Source organism: Mesoplodon bidens (genome assembly GCF_964165515.1).
Source record: "Mesoplodon bidens genome assembly, chromosome: 11".
Classification (NCBI taxonomy): domain Eukaryota; kingdom Metazoa; phylum Chordata; class Mammalia; order Artiodactyla; family Ziphiidae; genus Mesoplodon; species Mesoplodon bidens.
The window spans coordinates 35,147,510-35,174,068 of record NC_138167.1 but is presented as its reverse complement, the minus strand read 5'-3'; the positions used below and the strand labels follow the sequence as shown (position 1 = coordinate 35,174,068).

The window sequence follows — 26,559 nt, the reverse complement described above, 5'->3', positions numbered from 1 at the left end:
CATATACCACAATGTTCATTGCAGCAGTATTTACAGTAGCCAGGACATGGAAGCAACCTAAATGTCTGTTGACAGATGAATGGATAAAGAAGATGTGGCACATATATACAATGGAATATTACTCAGCCATAAAAGAATCGAAATTGAGTTATTTGCAGTGAGGTGGATGGACCTAGAGACTGTCATACAGAGTAAAGTAACTCAGAAAGAGAAAAACAAAGACCATATGCTAACACATATATAAGGAGTCTAAACAAAGAAACAAAAAGGTTCTGAAGCACCTAGGGGCAGGACAGGAATAAGGACACAGACATAGGGAATGGACTTGAGGACACGGGGAAGGGTAAGCTGGGATTAAGTGAGAGAGTGGCATGGACATATATACACTACCAAACGTAAAATAGATAGCTAGTGGGAAGCAGCCACATAGCACAGGGAGATCAGCTCGGTGCTTTGTGTCCACCTAGAAGGGTGGGATAGGGAGGGTAGGAGGGAGATACAAGAGGGAGGAGAAATGGGGATAAATGTATATTTATAGCTGATTCACTTTGTTATAAAGCAGAAACTAACACACCATTGTAAAGCAATTATACTCCAATAAAGATGTTTAAAAAAAAAAAACCTCTTCCACACTGAGACCAGCATGGTGCTCATACAGCCTCAGCCTCGGTCATGCCAACCACTGCCTCACAACAAGGGAAGAGATGAATAAGGTGGGCGAGAGCTCATCCTCTACACCACATGCTTATAAGCTGTTCCATGAATATAAATCATCCAACACAAATAGTCATCCATTCATTCTCTCAGCAAATACTTACGGAGTACCTACTCTGGGCTTCACTTTCTAAGGATGGGGGTCACCAGGAAAAAGATGGTCCTTCCAGCATTAACACCTATTTGACAATTTCTACACATTCGATTCCTGATGGTCTTGGTTGAGAAACACCCCTGCTCTGTTGGTTTCACGGGATGACAGAGAAAGAGTGTTCCAACAGGTAAAGCCTTGGCTTGATGGAAACTGTTTTTCGTTATCCAACTCAGGAATTTTACTGAATCACCCTGCAGTTTGTATTTCCTGTTTTTGTTCTCTTCAGATGCCAGAAAGCAGGCACTTCGTAACTGTTAAAGATCAAGAGTTTTCTTTTTCGTGCAACGCTTAGGCATATAGGAGTCTGTAGGATAAAAGAACACCTTAGCAGCTTGAGGGTATTAAATAGACCAGCAGAGTAATGAAAGCTACCTGGATGCATAGGAGCAAGACACACTGATTTGGTTACTTTTTAATAATTCAGGTTACCCTCACTGCTCATGCTGGGGGGACTGAGCTTAATGAGGCTAATGAATAACTGCCCTGAAATGAACTAAAATTCCCATAAACTTCTTGCACCTGCATTTCTGCAAACAAATCCTACATCTGCCTCCAAAAATCTCTATGGGGGGAGGGGGGGTTGTCCGTGTAAAATGTGTGTGTGTGTGTGTATAAATGCACACACATGTGCATGAGTCACCTCATCCCAGGCTTGTTCTTTTTAGTCTCACCTTGCCAAAAGTATCATCCACTTTTTCTTCTACATTTTATTAAAGATTCTAAATTATTAGCAAATGATGTTTTCTCTAAACATGACCTATTAAAATATTCTCATATCATATATTCAAAACCTTACTGCTTCAATATCCTAAGAAGTAGAATTTCAGTAACTTTTTTTTTTTACTAGACACACAAAAATGATAAAACTGGGAAGATTTTGGATATAAGCATTTGATTAGAAATCCAAAGATTCAAGATTTATTTTAAGTTGAGCAGGTATAACTGTGCAATTAATTAATACCTTTTAATGGGCTAAATGAGTTTGTACTTCTTTAATAATCAGAAAAAGACAAAAGAAAAATTCAAAAATATGAAATGGAAATTGAGAGACATGTTATGTATTTATCTTACTCCTGACCACTTCTTAAGAAAAAGAACAAATATGATCAAGAAAAATTTTATTGAAAATTATCTTCGACTAAAAAGGAACACCAAGTGACTTGGCATGAGACTGAGTAATGCCCTATTCCAAGAATTTGGTGGTCATATTCTAAGAACTTTCTTGTCTCCATGATGTAGCAGTATGCAATAATGCTAGCATTATCATCTGAGTGGAATTGGGGTGCCCATGTTTCTGGAATGGGATATTCATATCCTTGAGGCTACAAATCTTAGGTGAGTGTATCTCCAGAACCCAAGGCCTTTTTCCTTCATAGGAGCTTCCTAGAGCCTAAACCCATCTGGATTGGAAGTAAATCCTCTGGGAGGGCTGTGAGTCATATCGGCAGCACTGGGATGACCCAAGAGAAACTGAGATTCACACTCTTCCTGTCTATACCCACATGGGCACCTATGCCAGGAAATTAGAGAAACTCTGTGCTTATTTAGTCCCCAACTCTGACAGTGCTGGGATGTGGCAATACAGATACATTGGAAGTAGTAGATAACTACAACCTGAAAATGGACTCTGTAAGGGTGCCTGATTTCCTGATTATTTCATCAATTTAAATTAGCTCCTCAGCAAAGGAAACCATAAACAAAATGAAAAGACACCCTACAGACTGGGAGAAAATATTTGCAAATGATGCAACCGACAAGGGGTTAATTTTCAAAATATACTAACATCTCATACAGCTCAATATAAAAAAAAAACCCAATCAGAAAATGGGCAGAAGATCTAAATAGAAATTTCTCCAAATAAGGCATACAGATGGCCAACAGGCACATGAAAAGATGCTCAACATCACTAATCACTAGAGAAATGCAAATCAAAATTAAAATGACATACCACCTCACAGCAGTCACTATAGCCATCATTAAAACGTCTACAAATAACAAATGCTGGGGAGGGTGTGCAGAAAAGGGAAGCTTTCCTACACTGTTGGTGGGAATGTAAGTTGGTGCGGCCACTATGGAAAACAGTATGGAGGTAACTCAGAAAACTGAAAATAGATCTACCATATGATTCAGCAATTCCAGTCCTGGGCATATATCCAGAGAAAATTCTAATTTGAAAAGATACAAGCACCCCTTTGTTCATAGCAGCACTATTTACAATAGCCAAGTCATGGAAACAACCTAAATGTCCATCAACAGATGAATGGATAAAGAAGATACGGTATATATATATATATATATATATATATATACATACATACATACATACATACATACATACACATACATACATACAGTGGAATATTACTCAGCCATAAAAAAGAATGAAATAATGCCATTTGTAGCTACATGGATGGACCTACAGATGATCATACTAAGTGAAGTAAGTCAGAAAGAGAAAGACAAATACCATATGATATCACTTATCTGTGGAACCTAAAATATGACACAAATGAACTTACATACAAAACAGACTCACATAGAGAACAGACTTGTGGTTGCCAAGGGGGAGGGGTGTGGGGGAGTGATGGATGGGGAGTTTGGGACTAGCAGATGCAAACTATTATATATAGAATGTATAAACGACAAGGTCCTATTGCATAGCTCAGGGAACTATATTCAATATCCTATAATAAACCCTAATGGAAAAGAAAAAAATTAGCTCCTAATGAGATCTTCATTTGATGTCTGACAAATTATTCTAATGTTCCTCTAAAAGAAGAAGACTAATCTTTTTTAAGAGACAGGATTCTGCTATCAATTATTTTAATATATTATAAAACTATAAATATTATAATATTAGAACAAACAGTAGTCTCTAAAACCAACTCTTATCTATAAAAAACTTATTGTAAAATAAAGAGCATATCTTGAGTCAGTCCAACCTCTTACACTGGAAAAGTCGACAATTCAGAAAAATAATTCAGATTGAGCCCTACCTCATACTACTGCCAAAATAAATTTTTATAAAATATTAGAAGCATGTGTAAATTATCACCTAACAGTTCTCTGGAATAGGAATTAATTTCCAAGCATAAAAGTAATAGGAAAAACATCACAAAGGAAAAGATAGTTTTGACCACACAGGATTTTAAAGCCTCTGCATATCCCTCCTCAAAAAAATAAAATAAAACATAAATTGAAAAAATTGCAATCAACAGTCAGTACTTTATAGTGAGCTTTGCGAATTAATAAGAAGAACCACCGTATTTCAATATAAAAATGAGCAGGGCACACAGACATTTACACTGTCTAACAGATACAAGAAAATAACTTCCTACCTCCTAGGAATTTAAAAAATCAAATTGAAAGAACACTGAGAAACCACCTTTCACTTTTTAAGTCAGCAAAACAGCTAACATGATTAATAACACATGTTGATGAAGTTAGTAAGCCAGGTACTCTCCAACACTGCTAGCCAGGGTGCAAATAGGCACAACCTTTGCGGAAAGTAATTTGGCATTTTGGCAATTTAAGAGCCTTTTAAAAAGTTCATAGTTCATATCCTTTTTTTTTTTTTTTTTTTTTAATTTATTATTTATTTATTTATTTATTTATGGCTGTGTTGGGTCTTCGTTTTTATGTGCGAGGGCTTTCTCTAGTTGCGGCGAGCGGGGGCCACTCTTCATTGCGGTGCGCAGGCCTCTCACTGTCGCGGCCTCTCCTGTTGCGGAGCGCAGGCTCCAGATGCGCAGGCTCAGTAGTTGTGGCGCACGGGCTTAGTTGCTCCGCGGCATGTGGGATCCTCCCAGACCAGGGCTCGAACCCGTGTCCCCTGCATTGGCAGGCAGATTCTTAACCACTGCGCCACCAGGGAAGCCCCAGTTCATATCCTTTGACACAATAATTTTACATCTAAGAATCTATTCTTAACAAAATAATGAGATGAACTTTAAGATTTTGCTACACACATGAATCCAACAAGTATTTTCTGAGAGCCTGTTCTATGCTGGGCCCTGGGTTGGCAGTCATGGTGAATAAGACAAACAGGGCTACTGACCATCTGTTACTTTAAAAATGATGTTTACTGTGATATTTCTAGTATGCCAACCCTAAAAACAATCTAAGTAACACAATAAGAGAATGAGTAAATAAATTACGGTATGTTCATAAAACAATATTATAAGGGCATTAAAAATAACTTTTGGAAAAATCTGTAATGACATGGGAAAATGCTTATGTTAAAATGTTAAAAGCCAAAAAATCATTATGCAAGACCAAATATATAATATTACTACAATTATGTAAAAAATATATATATATACTCAATGTAACATAGGTTACGTAAGTGATCTCTGTATTTTTCTAAAAGTCATAAAACCTGGGCTCTAGTCTCAGCTTCACTGCTTATTACTAACACATGACTATGGGAAAGTCAGTTAAACCTCACAAGCCTCAATTTTCTAATTTGTAAAATGGAGCTGTAATTCAGGCCTTGACGCCCTCCCAGAACACAAATTAGATAATGCATGAACTGGTGTTTTGTAAGTTGAAAAGTTCTAAACAAATAACTGCATACTGGATTTTCTTAGTAGAGAAGGATGATTAGATCTGAAAGACTGAACCCCTTTCTCCTACTTTTCTATGTCTACTTCAAATTCCTATTCAATACAGTGTTCATTTAGGGGAAGTTTTTCTTGACTTGTCCCGTTCTCTCTCAATCACTTACTTGGCATCTTTGCCACATATATATGTACTACATTAATTCACACTTGTTGGCCAAGTATATCTCACATAGTGACTTTTCTTCTTCTAATCTGGAATCATTTATGAACTGAGTTTTTAGGAAATTCTAAAACTTCCATTTCTTCACGCCTGTCCTAATCTTTTGCCCAAAGGAAATAGGGACATAACAACTGATTTGCCCTAAAATCAATAGATCTCTTCAGTAAAACATTCTGTAATCTCTCTGATGGGTGACATCTAGATCTAAAATATTATTCCCATCGCTATTATATTTTAAGTGTAAACCTTTCTCTGAGGCAAAGACCACCCACCTGATGCCTTGTGAGGCACTGTTCCCAGCAGAGGGACATTGACGGTTGGGTCTGCCATGATGCCTTTATCCAGGGAGCGCAAGGACAGGAATTCATAGAAGTATTCTGCCTACAACAAAAGGCATTGACAGTCAGCACCATGGAAACCACAGAGAGTGGGAAGGCACTTCTCAATTCATCATCCCTCTGATGGAAGACTGACATTTTTCACTACAGGAATTCTGGAGCACACGGCACTTAAAATATTGTGTAGGCATAACTCTCTCTTCTGGGTTTTAGAACTCTAGAATTAGACTCTGCTTGGAGAGAAGTGATTCTTTAAAAATATTAATAACACATATCCAAGATATTCACAAGGTAGCCTTTTAGCTTAAAGGGATTGAGATAACTTCTCTTAAGGAAACAGGTGATGTCAAAACAATCTTCAACTAGCCCTTAGAAAATCCATCTCAGCTTCTTGGGTCATTCTTCAATTGTTTTCAAATCTGACGTGAGTCTTTGACCAGAATTTGGAAAGATGTAATAAATAAGTGATAATGAAAGCAGCAATCTATTGGCAAAAGAAGACATGAAAGTCCAAAATTTAATTAACTTGGTGTGAACGTTTATTTTTCAGTACCATTCCCTTTGGAAGGTTTATATTTAACATCTCAATTTAAGTATGGAGAGAAAAGTCTAAAAATGTAAAAACCACCTCTTCAATATGACAACAAGCCATAAAGCTTTACATTGTAAACATTTTCATCTTCCCACTGAGTCTAGTTGAGAAAATGATTCTTGCTACTTGAATGGCCATGAAATACTGAAAGTAGTGATGTATAATCTCACTGTAGAGCTTTGATGCTTAACTGATTCTCAGCTGGATTATTAAAACGGTTTGTGATGGAAACAATGTGTTCTTGCTTAAGAATAAAGAACAATCAATAAATAGCACAGATTCTGAAATGAAAGATAGGCAGGTTGAGAGGTTCTGCAGTTATCTGTAGAGATATCCAGAATTTAGATGGGTTAATTAAGTTGATTACATAAACATGGGCTAGGAAGAAGTTTAAAAAAGAATACAGCCTATCTTATATGCAGTATAAAAATGTATATGCAGTATAAAATTTATTTTCCAATGTGGAAGATATAAGAGATATATGGTAGACATTGACACAACTTTCTGCCTTAAGTCACAATCTCAATGTATTAGGCATTAGGGACTTTACCATGAGGGTGATAATGCAAAAGGGTAATCTCAGCAGCTATAGGGACACTGTCCATGCCTGGAGTGAGTTGAAAAGCACTTGCAGGTTTCACTAGGTTAAAGGGGGCACCTTCACTGACCAAATTCCCACTGCAACCGCTTCTTTGAATTGTGGCAGTGGTTCCAGAAGACCACTGTGAAAGGTTCCCTGGGTGGGTAAAAAGAGTTGTGTGAATTAATTTTTTTCATTCACTAGGAGGGCCCTGAGGATAAAGGGTCATAAGACAGTTAATTCCTACCCTGTCTAAGGGAAGGATTGCAAGAATTCTGATGAAAAGAGTGTCATCAGGAAAGGTCATTCAATTGGAATGAATTCCTTTGAAATAGAAAACATTATTTATGTCCCTTCAGGAAAACCAACGACTATTAAAAGTGGGCTACTTCTTAGATGGCGTTTCGTGAATCTAGGTGTTTTAAATGACTTCTACCGGCTGTGCTTCCCTCTATACTTTACTAGATAATATTTGTCATTCCCCTTTTTGTTCTAAAGCATATCATGGTAGGTATTATGAAGGGATTTAGCACTGTACGCCCTTGTAATTAATAACTTTTGGTTATTTATATTACCAAGTACAGTAATATCAGCAACAATAACACAACAACCACTTGTGAAATTCCACATGCCAAAATATTCCAAATATTTGTATTTATAGTACATTTAACAATGGAAAAGAGCTGAGTGGACAGAGTGCAAATATGGTGAAAATAAAACATTTCAGTAGCTATATTGCTTCAAATAACATTTAATGTTATCATTTGCTGCTCCATAATTATACCTTTCACATTATAAATTAAATCTATGTTTATATGGATGATGTTTTTAAAAATTGCATTTATAAAAACTAATATAATTTCAGTAAGTTTTTAAAATCATTTTTTGCAATAAGAAAAAGGATGAAAGACTAGACACCAAGATTAAAACAATGACTGTGTAGGGTTTTTTTTTTAATTGGAGTGTAATTGCTTTACAATGTTGTGTTAGTTTCTGTTGTACAACAATGTGAATCAGCTATCTCCCACCCCTCTAGGTCATAACAGAGCACTGAGTTGAGTTCCCTGTGCTATGTGGCTGCTTCCCACTAGCTGTCTGTTTTACACATGGTAGTGTATATATGTCAATGCTACTCTCTCACTTCGTCCCACCGTCCCCTTCCCACCCTGCGTCCACAAATCCATTCTCTACGTCTGCATCTCTTTTCCTGCCCTGCATGACTGTGTAGGATTCATAGTAACTGATTTTTTCCTTTTTCTCTCTTTTCCAAATTTTCCACATGTGGTTCCATGACTTTTATAGTGAAATAAATACACTTATTTAACAACAGACATTAATCATATACCCTTGCTTTCAGTTCTGTGTGACTGATGATAATCATTGGCTCTATTTGTATAAATCTCTGATCAGAGTTGAAATACTCTTCTTGGGCTTCTATTTAGTGGGGCCACGCTCACGTAACAATGTATTTAATCTCTTGCAGTCTCCCTGAAAGTGTGCTTCCAGGAAACAACACTCGGGTATTTAAGCATATTCTGAATGTCTCTTTCAAAAGCTTTTGATGATGTTCACAGAAAGTGGGGCTGAAAGAATTTCACTCAGTCCAGAAATATAACTTCATAGAACCTTTGGGTCTCCTGTTGTTGCTTTTGAGTGTGGTCATATAAAGTAGGTTGGGAAGCATGAATGTGCTATATTCAGTTCCAGAGAGTTTATAATTAGCATTGGCATGGCCTCGCCACAGGATGCAGCTAGGTTTAATGAACTTCTCTGGCAAGCCAGTACTCTGATCTTATCAATCACAAATTTTTACACTACAGGTTTTAGGATGTCCGTTTGATTTCTTTGAGAATCAGTAAACATCATGGCTTTTCTACTACAGTTCTAAGACTATCACAAGGAACTGGTCAAAACAGTTTCTTCTTCGGATCTTATCAGCAAAAGGCAGCTGCCAGAGAAAACCTTTTTACTTATTTGGCTTTCTTTTTAGAGATGATGATGCTATAATCTCTAAAGTATATAGTTTTCTTCATACCTGGCATATATTTTTCAAAAGGACTTTGTCCATGTTCATGTCCACTGCCTTCTTAAAAACTCCAACTTGAAAACCACTTAAGAAATTGACCAACCCTTTGTCTGATCTCAACACTGACTTCTTTCAGTTTCACTTTGTCATTATAAAGCAATCTATCAAAATCACCAATACCATATAAATATTTTTACAAATAAATTATCATCACCATGAGGTAGAGAGGAAATATATTCCTCATTTAGCTTAAGGGCTTAAATATTTCCCTTAAAATCATAGAAAATGGCTGATGAAAGAGGTGATAGATTTATTAATGTCATAACTCCTAGACAGGACTTTATGTTTTTACTTTATTTATAATAAACATTCTTAGTCCCAAAACTCTCTCCTGGAAAAACTTATTTGGGGGCAAATAAAACCTAAATTCTATGCCAAAGAGAACAGAGAGCTAGCTTTAAAGTTTGGGAACAAGTTTCACAAATTGCACATTTATTATTGAGATAAAAGTAACTCAGAGCATGAACTGCAATAGGGAGGTGGCATGTTGGAGAGCATAAAACCTCTATTAGGAAAAAGTACATTCTGTTACATTAAATGACACTATTGGAAACTCAGGTAGTGGTAACTAGGATGCTTATTTGGGAAACACATGAAAGGATTGCCTTGTATTCAAACAAAGAATGGGTCTATTCAGAAGAATAATTCACTTCTAAATTAAGTTGCTGAGAAATCTTGCTGGCCTGGTTTGCCACGCAGTAAATTTTCTTTTCATAGAGAGGTATAAAAGACACCCAAATATTATCAAGAAAGGAGGGCTGGAAGCCATTTAACTTGCTTCCAAGCAACTTGGCTGAATATTAGAGTTGTTCCTTCCAGAAGAGATGAAGACATCATTTAAACAGCAAAATGGGATAACTCATAAGGCCTTTGCTCTGGCACTCATTTTTGGGTAGACATGGAGAAAGGAAGCAGAGAACCGCATTAACCATTGGAAGGAATGGAGAGAATCCAGTATTTCTTTTCCACCTTTGAAGTTCTGAGTTTATGGTGTACACTTAATCTAATAAGCACAATAATTGCAGGAACCTCTGAGTTAAGAATCAAAGGTTCTTCATAAAACCATGGCTCTCAAACCTCTTTTAACTTTATGTATTACGATGTTGGCCTAAGTGTTCATGGGAAAACTTAAACAATAAAGGTATCGTATTTGTCCCTCCAAAATTTTCAGGTGATTTAAAAATACAGAACAGGGGGCTTCCCTGGTGGCACAGTGGTTGAGAGTCCGCCTGCCGATGCAGCGGACACGGGTTCGTGCCCCGGTCCGGGAAGATCCCACATGCCGCGGAGCGGCTGGGCCCGTGAGCCATGGCCGCTGAGCTTGCGTGTCCGGAGCCTGTGCTCCGCAACGGGAGAGGCCACAATAGTGAGAGGCCCGCGTACCGCAAAAAAAAGACACACAAAAAACCCCCAAAAAACAGAACAGGACTTCCCTGGTGGTGCAAGTGGGTAAGAATCCTCCTGCCAATGCATGGGACATGGGTTCGAGCCCTGGTCTGGGAAGATCCCACATGCCGCAGAGCAACTAAGCCCATGCGCCACAACTACTGAGCCTGCGCTCTAGAGCCCGCGAGCCACAACTACTGAAGCCTGCGCGCCTAGAGCCCGTGCTCCGCAACAAGAGAAGCCACCGCAACGAGAAGCCCGCGCACCACAATGAAGAGCAGCCCCCGCGCACCACAGTTAGCGAAAGCCCACACGCAGAAATGAAGACCCGACGCAGCCAAAAATAAAAAATATAAATAAATAAATTTATTTTAAAAATACAGAACATACTGCCATAAAGTTTGAAATTTTACCAATAATTTTTGCTGAGTGTTCATTATACTCTAGTCACTGTTCATTTAATTGTCACAACAGCCTACTATTATAGCATACAAGTATGTTCAGATTAGCCAGGCCCTGAGCCTGAGAATTACAAAAGGGATATAAAATAGCTCCTACACGGTATGTGAAGTGCAAGAAGAAATCTACTAAAATAAGAAAGGAAAATAGTTCAATGCTGAAGTCCCAAACAAAACGAATAAGCATGCCCAATGCTTAAAATAATCTGACACCTGAATGTCTAGACCAAAAATGCCAGATCTCACGTTCTTCCTCGGCATTCTTCTTGTTACCTCTCTGCAAAATTTCATCCTTCAAACTCACAACTCCTTATCCTTGGATTCTGTGACAGTCCGCTGATTCTTGTCCCACATCCTGACTTTCCTGCATGTCCTTATTAAGTCTCCTCTCAGCTCACAGTCTCAGAAAATCATTCGGACTCAAGACTCAGCTCTTCATTCTTTACATTCTGCCATAAAACGCCTGCACTTTCACAGACTGAAGTACTGAATATTTCCTTCTGAGCAATGATGCTCAGCGCGAACCATTTACACCACATCATGGCGTGCTGTGTCAGCATGGAGCCTCATTCACAAAGCACCATCCCCACCTGATTTCTTTGCATCTGTCGACAGTATTATCATTTTTCCATAATAAAGGCACCAAACCTTAGAGTTGTTTCTTGCCTCTCCCCATAGCCAGACACCAAAATCTTATCCTTTCTCTTTCCGTAATCTTTTTTTTTTTTTAACATCTTTTTTGGAGTATAATTGCTTTACAATGGTGTGTTAGTTTCTGCTTTATAACAAAGTGAATCAATTATACATATACGTATGTTCCCATATCTCTTCCCTCTTGCGTCTCCCTCCCTCCCACCCTCCCTATCTCCCACCCCAGGTGGTCACAAAGCACCGAGCTGATCTCCCTGTGCTATGCGGCTGCTTCCCACTAGCTATCTATTTTACGTTTGGTAGTGTATATATGTCCATGCCACTCTCTCACTTTGTCCCAGCTTACCCTTCCCCCTCCCCATATCCTCAAGTCCATTCTCTAGTAGGTCTGTGTCTTTATTCCCATCTTACCCCTAGGTTCTTCATGACCTTTTTTTTTCTTCTTAGATTCCATATATGTGTTAGCATACGGTTGTCTTTCTCTTTCTGACTTACTTCACTCTGTATGACAGACTCTAGGTCCATCCACCTCACTACAAGTAACTCAATTTCATTTTTTTATGGCTGAGTAATATTCCATTGTATATATGTGCCACATCGATTCTATCTCTTCCTTTCATTCCCACTGCTCACCCTAACCCAACCTTTATTGCTTCAAGGTGGCATTACTGTAACATTTATGAAATATTCTTCCTCTCTGCCTCTTTAAAATATCTGCCATAAGCCAATATATCTAATGAAAACATCACTTTTTATTGAAGTATAGTTGACTTACAATATTGTGTTAGTTTCAGGTGCACCACATAGTGATTCAGTATTTTTTTTTTTTTTTTTTTTTTTTTTTTTTTGCTGTACGCGGGCCTCTCACTGCTGTGGCCTCTCCCGTTGCGGAGCACAGGCTCCGGACACACAGGCTCCGCGGCCATGGCTCGCGGGCCCAGCCGCTCCGCGGCATGTGGGATCTTCCAGGATAGGGGCACGAACCCGTGTCCCCTGCATCGGCAGGCGGACTCTCAACCACTGCGCCACCAGGGAAGCCCTGATTCAGTATTTTTGCAGATTATATTCCATGATAGGTTATTACAAGATAATGGGTATAATTCCTGGTGCTACACAGTATATACTTGTTGCTTATCTATTTTATATATAGTAGTTTGTATTTCTTAATCCTATCCTCCTAATTTGCCTCTCCCCCCTTCCCTCACCCCTTTGGTAACCACAAGTTTGTATTCTATATCTGTGAGTCTGTTTCTGTTTTGTATATACATTTATTTGTATTATTTTTTATTTTTTTGATGTGGACCATTTTTAAAGTCTTTATTGAATTTGTTACAATATTGCTTCTGTTTTATGTTTTGGCTTCTTGGCGGAGAGGCGTGTGGGATCCCAGCTCCCCAACCAGGGATTGAACCCACACCCCCCTGCACTGGAAGGCGAAATCGCAACCACTGGACCGCCAGGGAAGTCCCTGTGGTATTTTTTAGATTTCACATATAAGTGATACAAAGTATTTTTCTTTGTCTGACTTATTTCAATAAGCATAATATTCTCTAGGTTCATCCACACTGCTGCAGATGGCAGTATTTCATTCTTTTTTACGGTGGAGTAATATTCCATTGTATGTATAAACCACATCTCCTTAATCCAATCATCTGTTGGGCACTTGGGTTGTTTCCATGTCTTGGCTATTGTAAACAGTGCTGCTATGAACATAGGGGCTCATGTATCTTTTTGAATTAGTATCACTTTTGCCACATCACAATCCTTTCCTGTCTCTCGTTATCTCCAGGATAAGGCCTTTAGCCTGTTTGAATGTCCTCCACAATTTGGCTACACATTTCCTTTATTTCTTACTACTCCCCAACAGGGATACACTGATGGAGCTCAACTGGCCTGCTCTGTACATACCGGAACCACACCTGTATTCCAGTGTTTTGGCCTATACTGACCTGTGATAGGACTTAAACCAACCTGGCCCTTAAACATGTACCGCCATGTATTATTATGAAACTTTTCACATGTGTATATCATGTATTCTCATATACATTTTGGATTCTTTGTGTTGAGGATGGGATTATATATTTTTTTTCCAGAACTCTATTGGAGATTCACTCAGCCTTGTGCACAGCACAAGGTATTTAATAAATATTTGCTGAATGAATGAATGACCTACCAAGAAACGTCCAGATGTGTAAGCCCACTGCGTTCCAGAACACATTGTTGTGGTGAAGTGGCATTAGCCTTTGATTCTACTGATAGGCAGCAGCTTCTCTGTTTTGGCAATTGCTAAATTACTTTTATGGGTCAAAAGATTCTCTTTTACTTTGCTGTGTGGCAGTCACCGCAGCATACACCGAGAATAGAGAACATTTTAGAAGAAAAGAGCAATCAAACAAACACTGACATTTGATATCCAGCCAATCTGGGCATAGTTTGTAACCGTTTTATGCTTGTTTGGGGACAAAACCTTGGCAATCAGGCTCCCAGAAGGAATATAAGCAAATCGTGTAAACAAGGTCCAGTTCTGAAACATGACTGTCCAGTGCTCTTCTGGTTCATATTTCCCACTTGCATCTCTCCTATAAGTTACATATATATACTTATAATGACATGTAATTTATATAATTTTAAAAGTTTATAAATTTTGTAAAATTTACATAAATTTTGCATTCTGTAAGTTACAATATGCAATTGCCAATGTCACTGAAATATCAACAATGACTTTTTTCCTGCTCTCTTTTGAAACTGGCCCTAAGAGGAACTTGTTTCAACAACAAAAAGAAAAAGCACCTTCTCATGCAGAGTAGTTATTTAATTATGTCGCTGGCTTGGATTAAATTGACATTGAAATTAACATTTTTAAGGAGAGAATTTCAATCAGCCTAGTTCTTCTGTTCTAGTAATCGTATTTATACACACTAGAGTAGACCACAGTCAGTGGGCTGGTTGAGGGAGTGAAGTTATTGGAATATAATGGTAATAGTAAAACTTAAAGTCCAAGTAAACACACCCGGGACCACAAGAGTTTTGTAAACTAAAACTGGCAGGAGATCACACAGTTTGGCTTCACATGAATCTGAAATATCTAAGACATTTTCCATTTTTTCCTCCTAGGGTTTGGAACCATCATCGCTCATGCAAACCAGAAACAGACTGGGTTATCTGACAAATCCCTGGCTACTCACTCTCTTTTAAGATTCCTAAAGATAGGAAAGCAATGCAAGAGAGCTATATTGCTATTTTGTATTCAAAAAAATGAAAAGTTAGGTTTTGTTTTCTTTTTAATTTTTTTGAGGGAGGGGTATAACAAGGCAGCAGAACAGCAAAGCATTAGAGAATGGAAAAGGTTTTTTTAAAGTTCTTTTGAAGACTGAAAAAAAGGGTATCAGTATAAAGACCATGTAGGCTCTAAACAAAGTACAGCCCCGTTCAGCACACATTCACCAGACTGCCAAAATTTCCCTTGGAAAGAGCAATGTTGGTAGGGTAGCAGATAGATGGGCCCCTGGGCTGGATGGCTGGTGTTTGTCAGGTGGAGTAAAATTGAAGCTTTGTTCTCACCAGACACTCCAGAAACTGAGCTCTGCTGAAGTAAAGAGATAAGATGACCACTGCTGAGGTCAAGGAAAACTTCCCTGTCTGCACATGCACGGGAAAGCTCCTTGGGGGTGAAAAAGGGAGGGTGCGCCACCCCATAATAAGTGTGGACATACGCCCCACAGGCCTCTGTGGTGGGATACATCTTAGCAAAAATTTGTGCACACATGTTGGGGAGGATCCTAGGACCAGTCAAGTGTGGAAAATAGAACAAGATAATTGTCCAAAGGTAAATAAAGACCCGGAAGGACTGTCCTATATAAGTGATTTAAATCACCTCTTTACTGCGCTCCTCCCCATTAGAGAGGATGCCCGTACCCTTTCCCTCTGGGTGTGTATTTCTGCCTTGCTTCTGTCTTAAATAAACAGACTCATCTGTGTGCTCTCCTACATGTTATGCTGTGTCTCTGATAATAAACTTTGTACCTGTTTTTACCTCCTTGAAACATTCTTGCTTTCAAATGGGGATAAGAGCCAGGGAAACTTTGTCTTTAGCCTATAGCTCCTGGTGGTCCAGCAGCTAGGATTCCTGGTTTTTTTCATCCATGCTACCCGGGTTCAATTCCTGGGCATGGAACTAAGGTCTCTCTTCAGGACCGCTCACTGCTGCCTCTCTGAGATCATCGAGAGCAGTGGGGTTTCTGAAAGCTTCATTTCTTTTTATTCCTCAAGGCTTCTGGGACAAGTACCTCCTTCTCAGAATAAGCCTGCCCTAATTGAAGGATTTGTAAAGTTATGGGTCAGTGCCAACCTAAAAACTGGGCAGTAGGAAGAAGGACCATATTGGGCAATAGTGCGGGGGGTAAGGTAAGGGACTGAGGAAAGAAAACATCATTACAAGTGGTGCAGCTGGCACTTTGAGGGCTAGGGACAGTCTATGCAGGAGGTATGGGGGAAAAAAAACAGTGTGGAGGAACTCAGGAGCACAGCTACAATGTCTCCTGGACACTAAGAATAATTATTGGAGACCATGGAAGGGCTAATAAAGCAGCAGTATGAATGCAAGTGTTCTAGAGGAGATGGGAGAGGGAGAGTTCAGTTCTGACAAAGGAAAAGGAATACTTTTTCTATTTTTTCCTTCACATCTCAAGATTTATATTTGAATATTTCTTTTCTTAAAGCTTCAGAAGCAGTCATCGGGTATTCACTTAACGGAGGTGGTGGGTGGGAGAGAATGTGCTAAGAGCTATTTCTCTAATAATAATTTAGAAACCGCGCATGTACCCTTACACCTCGTTTATTCTTCATCAGTATCTCATCCCCTTATCCTCTTTCACATAATTCACTTGGTGGTATAGTTCAGTGTATCACATTTTTGGGGGGCAGAATCACACTTATAAAGTGTACCAATAAATTTGGGTAGTACATATAAGTAGCTCAAAAGAGGCAAAGTTAATATTCCATTTCTTTCCGAGTTCTTTATAATTTCTCTCTAGAGGTATATATTTATTACATTCTATTGATAAAAAGTGTTTGAAATTTTTAATGGACTTAGAAATGTCAGGAGATAGTCTCAGTGATGGCTTTTAAAATATTTAATATTAGGTCATATTTTTCTTAGTTTAAGCTTCAGGTAAAGAATTGCTTCTGCAATTCTTTAATTTTTTTTTATTGAATCCACATGGACAGTATTAACTTCTTTGATAAAACCCAGAAAAAACAGACTTTCTCCTTTAACTTTGTTTTAAAAAAATGCATTAAACTAACTTGTTAATGGTTATGAGATATGCCTTAATTTGACTTCTTTGTTCATATCATTTCAATTTCATATATCAGAATACTATGTGACAAGATATCCTCCAATAGCCAGTTGTTCTGTTCCTACCTAAGAGCCAAAGAGAAAAAAAATCTGTAACCTCATAATTAGATTTTCAAAGTCCAAAATTTAGAGAACTAGGCTTACTAGCAAAAGATTCAAATCATAGTCACCACTATAAATTTTTTTATACTTCAGAAAAAGCCATCGCCTTGAACATATAGCACAATTAGCCTTTTAAATCTTCTAAGCTCCTCTGAATATTTGCTGTTATAAAATTGTTAGTCATCCATGCACCAATCATCCCTCTATAAGAAAAAGAGAAACAGAACTGAAGCAATTTCCTGGAGACTACTGATGTTGAAAACCCATAATCTGAGGACTGGCTAAATCTATGTGGCCAACTCCAGTCGTCTCCGAGGACCCCTGAGCAATCCTTTTAAACATCCCTAGTTTCTCCCTTCTCCTACACACAATTCCATAGATTCCCCCAAGTCCTCTGCCCCATTCCTGCTGTCTTCACTCAACTGACGATGATATCTTATCCGCAATGAAAACAGAGACTGTTAGATAGGAATTCTCTCAACTTTCCTCCGTCTGCCTACAAATAGGCCACATCCACATTCCATCCTGCTTCCTTCCCACATCCTCTGAGACTGGCTCCCTCAATAATGTCATCTTCTCTCATCTATAATAATGTGATGAAAAGGTTAAAAACCCAACCCTGTGCCTACCAGGCTATCTTTCTTCCTTCCTATTATTATGATGCTTCCAGAGGAGGCTATACTTGTGGCCTTGGTTTTCTTGCCCATCGGTCTTCAGCTCACTAGAGTATGGCTTTTTCTCTCATTACTATTAAAATGTTTTCCTAAAAGGTCACCGATGACTTTCAAGTTGTTAAATCCATTGAGCACTTTTCTGCCTTAATCTCTCCTGTATTCTCTTAAAATTTTTAACACAGTCAACTTCTCTCTCTCTTTGACCTATACATAGCAACAATCTGGGTTTTCTGTCTCCTTCTCTGATCAGTCTTTCTCTATGACCTTCACATGCTTCTCTTTTTATAACTGCACCTTACAACGAGTTTGGAATGTGGGCCCATACACCATTAGAGAATCCATAGCTTTTCTGTTTATATGTATATGACTGTTCTGGGGGGAGAGTAGACCCTAGCTTTTATCACATTCTAAAGGAGTCCATGACTCAAAAAAAAAAAAAGTTAAGAACCACTGCCTTCAAGGTTGATGTTTCCAGGATACAACTTCCGGTCTGCTCTTCTTGCTTCTGCTCTCTTCTTGGGGTATCTTAATTGTTTCTATGTCTTCGATTTACACCTACATTTCCATGATCTCCAAATTTTTATCTCCAGTTTTCACCCTTCTTCTGAGCTCTAGATTCATATTGAAAGCTGTCTACCAGACATCTACCCTTGGACTTAACATGCTTGAACCAAAATCATTATCTTCCCAATGAAACTGTTCACTTATATGTCTTTAGACAGCAAGCACTCTATAACTAGTGGCCCAAGCTATAAACGTGGCAGTCTTTTTAGACTATTCTTTCAACACCCACCTCCACAAACTTTCACTGATTTCTCTAATCTATTTCCTTCTTTCCTTCCCATTGTTATGACCAAAATTCAGACATTTCTCACTCATGCTCCTGTAATTGTCCCTCAACAAATCTTCCTATTAATGAATGACCTCCAGATGTATCCCCTCCAATCCACATTATCATCCAGTTTTTCCTCCTGAATGCCAGCTGGACCACATCACCGCTCCCACTTAAAACCCTTAATAATTTCTAACCACAAGGAGGAGTTCAGCTACAGCTTTGCGTTGGGCTCTGCCCACCAGCCTCTTCTCTCATGTCTTTCCTCACGAGGCATTGATCCGGTCACAGCAAGCTTTGAATCCACTGAGCTGCCATGCTCTCTCATGAACCCTGCTCCCTCCTCTACACTTGGAATGTCTAGCCCTGCCCTTGTCCACCAGGCAAGGTCCACCTTGACTTACCTCTCCAGACTCAGGTGAAATGTCACCTCTTTGGTAAAACTTTTCCACTCCAGATGCTTCCTTCCTGTCCTCTTCCTTATCTTTACTATTGTGTTTATGCTAACAATCTATTTACTTGTCTTCCCACTCTCCTCTAGGCAGAGGATCTTGTCTGTTCTTATTTGAATCCCCGGTGACTAATATATTTTTTGTGGCTCAAAAATGATTATAAAAAAACAGATACAAGCTTTAAGTCCAATTAGTCATCTCCTTAAAAATAACAGGTAAATCATGTCTTACCATGTCTAGTCCAAGTCATGAAATTTCTGACCTTAAATGAAACAGAAACCCCAGTATACTTGTGAAGCTTTGATTAAGAGAGGTAGACTGGAATTCTAGTCACAAGTCAGCAGGAAACGGGTGACAATGAGGCCACACACAAGAAAACTAAGCTGCCTCTGAGCTGGCCCTCCACTGAGACAGCTAGCAGTCCAAATAACACCATCCAGACGCTGGGGTGAATTTGGGTGAGACTTGGGCTATAGTCAGACCAACTTGGCTCAAATTCTAACTCCACTACTTACTAGCTGGCCTTGGGCAAAATCTCAGCCTCTTATTCATTCAACACATATGTATTGAGTGTGCCAGACACTAGGCTTTGTGTATGCCTACAGTGCCAAGGATGAGTAAAAACAGATCTAGTTTTTGTCCTTATGGAGTTTGCAGGCTGGAAGGGGGTTGATCATTAATCAAATAATTAAGGCTGTGACAAAGTACTTCAGAGGAGAAGTATGTAGAGCTTTGAGAATATGTAATTTGACTTAGCTTGGGGTCAAGAAAGGCTCGCCTGAGGTCTGCTGAATGCACAGAAGTTAAACAGGTGAAAGAGGGAGCAGCATTTTCGGCAGAGGAAAGATCAGGTGTGTAAGCTCTGACAGGACTTTGGCAAGCTTGAGGAACTGAAGGGAGGCCACAACCTACTTTATAGCACTGTTGCAAGGATTAAAATAAATAATGTGTGTAAAGTAGATAGCCAATGTTGGCACACAGTAAGCATTCAACCAACAGTAGGATTAATATGCAAGTCCCTTACTGATGGGGTGTGGCAGCAGTTTCTAGACAGTGGGAGAACCCATAGGTAGAAGGAAGCAGCCTGAGGATTTCTGGGTATTTGGGGCTGGAGGAGTGTGATCAAGAGGGTTCTCACAGTCCTGAAGGACATCAGCCATGTGCTGTGGTTATAGGGAGAAGAGTTCAAAAGGAGAGAAGTGGCTGTGAAAATAGTCTAAAAAACTTTTCCTTTTCTGCTTATTGCAGACATGGGTTTATAGTTCAGGTTATCCTATGTAGGCAAAATTGCAATTACCTTACTTCTTTAGCTTTAAAACAAGTTAGAAATGTCTTTTCAAACTATTAATTTAGAGGATGGAAGAACAAGTATGACTACACCACAGAGATGTAATCAGAAATGTCTAGGCTATGGGAAACTCTATATGCCCAAAACCTAGTCTCCTCAACAAAAATTTGAAGAAATTTAAAAATGAGAGCAATGGAGGGGAAACATAGATTAAAAGAGACCTAAAAGACTTATCAACCAATCACAATACGTGGACCTTATTTTTGGATCCTCATTCAAATAAACAAACCTTTAAAAATGTATGATGTTTATGAGAGATAGTTGGAAATTTAAACACTAACTGGATATTTGTTTGTATTAGAGAATTATTTTTAACAATTTAATAGTGTGGGATTTTTTAAAAGTTATCTTTATAGATACATACTAAATATATTTGTGGATGAAATGATAAGATACTGAAATTGTTTCAAAATACTATGGGAAGGGGAAGTAGTTGGGGAGTACAGATGAAACAAGACCAGCCATGAGTTAATAATTCTTGAATTTGGGTGACAGATACATGGGTGTTCATTTTTCTATTCTGTCTATATTTGTATTTTTTTTTACATTTTCCATAATAAAAGCATTTTAAAAAAGAAAATGAAGGCTCATACTGGCATCTATGTTGACTGGATAACCTTCAATTCACAGAGAATAACACATCCCAAGCGATACGGCAATGCTTCCCCTCTGGCCGGATGCTCGTAACTAAGGCTCCCCACCTGCTCCAGACACACTAGCTTCCTGCTGTTGCCTTAACATGCCAGGTATATTCCCACCTGAGGAGCTTGGCACTAACTATTCTTTCTGCTGTGATGCTCTTGCCCCAGATATCTGCACAGCTTGCTCCCTGAATTTTATTCCGGTTTCAAGTAAAATGTCATCCAAGCAGCCTTGCTTGTTCATCGTCTCTGAAATAGCAACACCCACCATGCATATTCTTATTTTCTGCTTTAATTTTCCACATAGCACTTATCATCACTTGATATATGTCCATTTAAACTTTTAAAAATTATGTCTCCTATTCACCACATGGAAAGTAAGCTCTATGAGGGCCAGCACTTTACCTCTTTTGTTCACTGCTGCATCCCTGGCATGTAGAGCAGTGCCTGCCACATGGAAAGTGCTCAATCAATATTCATAGGATAAATAAAAGAAGGAATAACTAAAGAAAGATCCACTAAATACAATGACCTATTCTTCTGTTCATGTTTCAATTTGGAAATGTTTTTATTAATTAATTGGAATTAATTTACTTTAAAACCTTTCCCATCATCAGAGCTGTTGGCTGAAATTGATCCCTAGGATAAAAGACAAGATATAGGAAAATCAAACATACTTTTGGAAATAAAAGCACAGTATAATTTAACCACAGTAACATTTTACCTATTGCCTGATTTCTTTCCATTCAAATTGTAATATAGGAAATTGGTTGTATGGGATAAAAAACTGAATTTACTAAGTGTCCATCATTGGATGAATGGATAAAGAAGATGTGGCACATATATACAATGGAATATTACTCAGCCATAAAAAGAAACGAAATTGAGCTATTTGTAATGAGGTGGATAGACCTAGAGTCTGTCATACAGAGTGAAGTAAGTCAGAAAGAGAAAGACAATACCGTATGCTAACACATACACATGGAATTTAAGAAAAAAAAAATGTCATGAAGAACCTAGGGGTAAGACAGGAATAAAGACACAGACCTACTAGAGAATGGACTTGATTTTATGGGGAGGGGGAAGGGTAAGCTGTGACAAAGCGAGAGAGAGGCATGGACATATATACACTACCAAACGTAAGGTAGATGGATAGTGGGAAGCAGCCGCATAGCACAGGGAGATCAGCTCGGTGCTTTGTGACCACCTAGAGGGGTGGGATAGGGAGGGTGGGAGGGAGGGAGATGCAAGAGGGAAGAGATATGGGAACAGATGTATATGTATAACTGATTCATTTTGTTATAAAGCAGAAACTAACACACCATTGTAAAGCAATTATACTCCAATAAAGATGTAAGAAAAAAAAACCCACTGAATTTAATTTAAGCAGAAGAAAATACAGTCGGTCAGCCAACCATGGATTCAGATTGGATGAAACTGCCGATGCGAAACCGCAGATACACAGCATTGACTGTATTCATTACACTGAGCCACTTTATATACTAAGGGATGGAGCATCCTCGGATTTGGGTATTTGTGTGCACTTTTGGAACAAATACCCTGTGGATACCGAGGGATGACGGTACTCTTATATTCTTAAGTAAGTTCAGGCAAATAGTATTACTATCAGAGTTTCTCTAAGACAAAAATTAAGACTTCGTTAGCTCTTGCCTTGTTTAACACTGTACTATACACTAGACAATATAGGCAATAAATACTACTGACTTAAACCAGTACTTAAAAAAAATTTATCTGTTGCTTTTGTCAGAAAAGGTTCTATTTCAATACAAGTAGGTGAATATGAGTGTGAGGAAAACTTGTAAATAATTGAACAAATATCTGGGGGAAGAGCAAGCCAGCAGAAGGGATAGTTAGTGCCAAGTCCCTCAGGTGGGATGGCACCTGGGACAATCAGGAAACAGCACGGAGGGAAGTGTGGCAGGACCACAGTGGATAGGGCACTGTGATCATGAGCACCTGGCTGGAGGGGAAGCATTGCCCTGTCACAGGCAAAGGGGTCAGATCCTCCCAGTGGAGGAACCCAGGAAAGCTGCTCGTAAGAACAAGATCAGCTCTAAACATCCTCTGGGGCCAGAGGTAAACACTGTGGGTGACATCACACCCTGCTGCTTATCTCCTCTCACTTCCTCGTGCTCCGCCCACCCCAGCCTGTACCCCCTTGCTCCAGTCTAGCCTTGGAGGCGTGGGAAGTGGCCTAGTGAGAAGAGTCAGCCATGGTGCCTTCCAGGTCACAGCTAAGGGAGGAGAGGGATTTTAACTATGAATAAAGATCAGAATTTTTACTACTATACAGAAATGGATATTTTAATTACTGAAATGAGAATAGTCTTAGCACGAAAATACTCAGAGGACATTTTATATCTCTGGCTGACTAGTGAAATTCCAGCATCTGCCTGAGGATTCATCCAAAGGCTCAGGAGAAAGAAGCCTTGAGGTAAGTTTGGAGGTGCTGTTGTGAAAAAGATAGTTCTGTGGCGTTTTGCTTATTTAGTGTAATAGTTTTAAAAGCCCTTAGATTCTTACAGGAGGATTTTTAAGAGCCGAAGACGGGGCAGCATATTTTCCATCTGAATATTAGCCAACCTCATGGCCTCTCTATTTTGCCCACTTAAAATATGTCAGAATATTAGGGCCAATCTGAACCTTCCCTTGTTACTTTTTAATGGTTATGTTACATATTCGCTTTCTCATTTCTAAAAATTATTTCCTGTAGATTATTTATTTAATACTTGCAGTTCCTCTTCCTAGAGGTAAACCTAGTTAATGATAATCACTCTTTTCCAAAAGCACAGTGAATGACAGTGCTTTACAGCTAAGCAGTTTGAGGCAGATGCGAGCAGACACCACGGTTAGTCAAGCTGATTCATTTAAAAAAAAAAAGGCACATTAAAGCTGAATCAACTGTCATCTTTTAGTGATGACTGTTGATCTGATGTGATGAGAGAAAGTTCACGCACGTGGATGGGTCGATTCTGCTCCCGGATGGTCTGGGACATCGTTAACTCATACAGACTGATTCTGGGCCTGGCTCAAACTTCTAAGCCTTTGTTCTTGGGGCTCAGAGGACGGCTTTGAAGTTCAGGATAAAGCTCTTCTAACACACCATTACCAAAGAATAACCTTTTGATTATGATCTCATGAAAGTATAATCAATAACTTACATAAGTTAAAACCATGGCAAACAGTGATGGTCCTGTAATTGGACCTTTATGAATTCCATATGTTACAATCTCTGCATTAGCTATCAGTCTTGCATAATACATATACCTCTTCCCCAAACATAGCCATTGAACTTTCTTAAAAGGCCATGAAACTTTTCACAGCTACTGAAAAGAGTTCAGCCTTGAACTCTTCAGGCCCTTAAGCTAGTGTGTGGGTACCTAACGGGCAGGATTTTTTGGAAAGCTTAAAAGGATACTTCCCGCAAATCCAATAGACACTCATTTGTGCAAAGCAATTTAATCAGAGCCAGTAACTTTTTACTTAATTGCATGACTTGTGTGCTTTAAAAAAATATATCAGGGGAATAAAAGACTTTTCCAACAAATCACCGTTAAAATATAAACGGAAAATATATTTATTTAGCAAAAGGCATGCTCTCATGTGAAGTTCTCAAATGACTGGGACCTGGCTAGGAAGCCATTATGTCACTATCTACATTATCTAAGATTTATATTTACTTCTATCTCTCTCTCTCATTGAACTAAATTACATTTTTACTAAATTTAAAATGTGGGTGTTTAGTGTAGCTTAATTAGCTTCACTTTGGGAGAAAGGGCAGTAAGTATGCAAGAGAAGAGAAGATTTAGGAAGAAAAGTACCTAATCCAGGGCCATGGCAGCTAAAAACAAACAAACAAACAAAAACAAACAAAAAACCCCCCAGAGTTTTCTGATCTATGAAAGGGACAAAGAAGAAGTCTAAATTGAAGGAACACTTAATGACAGAATAAAAGATATCCAAAGAAAGATTAGCCCCATCTTTTTGTACTAAACAACAGACCTTTAAAGAGAGATAAGTATATAAAGAGAGGACACATCAAAGGAATTATTTTGGCATCTTGACCCCCTCCCTCACAACTATTACTACCCCTGCCCCAGTGCCACCTATTCAGTTTTGTTACCTGTTATCATGATTTTTTTCTTTTGGAACATATTTGAAAGTTGGAAACCTAATTTCCAGCAAGTGTATATGCCTTTAGGGTCCTTAGTTCAAAATAGCACTGCTAAATCTTTGTAACTCTACTGTTACTATACAGAACTTCTCCACTTGCAAATATGTAACCAGCTTTCAAATTAAAATTTGAATTACTGACTCACAATGCATTCATTGTACCCATCTACAGAGAAATGTGATATTTGGCTTCATATCTATTTGATTATAATTCCTAGAGGCTGAGACCATAACTATTTACCAATCTCTTTTCAATGATCCAATGTCATTTTATAAAAGTAAATTCAAATATCTCTGTGTGTGTGTGCGTGCACACACACACACACACACACACACAAAGGGATAACCAAAGAAGACCGGTAACATCAAAGGGAAGAAGGATCAGGTTTTTTTGTTTTTAACATTTTCAGCTTGACTGTTTTTTAAGAAAATATCAGTGAGCTCGTTTTGTCCCCAGTTGTGACAGAGAATGACACATGACATAAAGAGGCAAAGAAATAGGCCAATGGGAAAAGTGTATGGATGCAAATCAGCAGAGCTGATATGATCTGAATCATGACTTGTGTGAATATGTGGAAATTAAAAAGCACTGAGAAATGGGTCTCCTGTATTCAGGAGGGAAAAAAAGGATGGCTCTGGAAATTATAGACTGGTCAGCATCAATATCTCTTTTAATACCTAAAAGAATAACATTAACACAGAGTCACATGACACAAACAGTGCCTGACTAAACTGATGTCCTTCCTCAAAAGAGAGGACAAGAAGCAATGGAGTGAGTCCACCTCTATTTCAAAACTACTATTGAGTCCTTCCCACAATTGGGGTGTCCAGCCTTTCTACCATTCTATGGGGTGACAAAACAGTCAAATTAAGAGCCACACCCAAAGCATAAACCTATGTCAGTCTGGTCTGCACACTGGATGGTGTTTCATTCAGAATGGTCTTGGAAAACCAACCTATTAGATATTCTTATTAGTGACTTTTATAAACAAAATGTGAAGTTGCTCACAAAAGCTGTAAACTTTCTTAAATTAAGTAGATTTTAATACTCTAGAAGACAGGAATATCCAAATCTTAACCAATTAAAATACAACACTATTAAAACTAAAAAAAATATGCCAACCACTGAAGCATACTGGGGCAACTGAAACTAGGCAAATCAATCTAGAAAACCATAGTTTATCATAACCTGGATTTGAGTAAGCAATTTTATGCTATC

At 38.6% G+C, this 26,559-nt stretch overlaps 1 protein-coding gene across 1 annotated transcript in view; it reads right to left on the bottom strand.

Moving 5' to 3' along the window:
* The window catches only part of WIF1 (WNT inhibitory factor 1), an 89,113-nt gene that overhangs the window by 34,085 nt on the left and 28,469 nt on the right, over positions 1 to 26,559 (bottom strand). Inside the window, exon 3 of the mRNA XM_081249227.1 lies at positions 5,923 to 6,031. Coding sequence (XP_081105353.1) covers positions 5,923 to 6,031 — 109 coding nt within the window. The remainder of the gene's footprint in view (positions 1 to 5,922; positions 6,032 to 26,559) is intronic.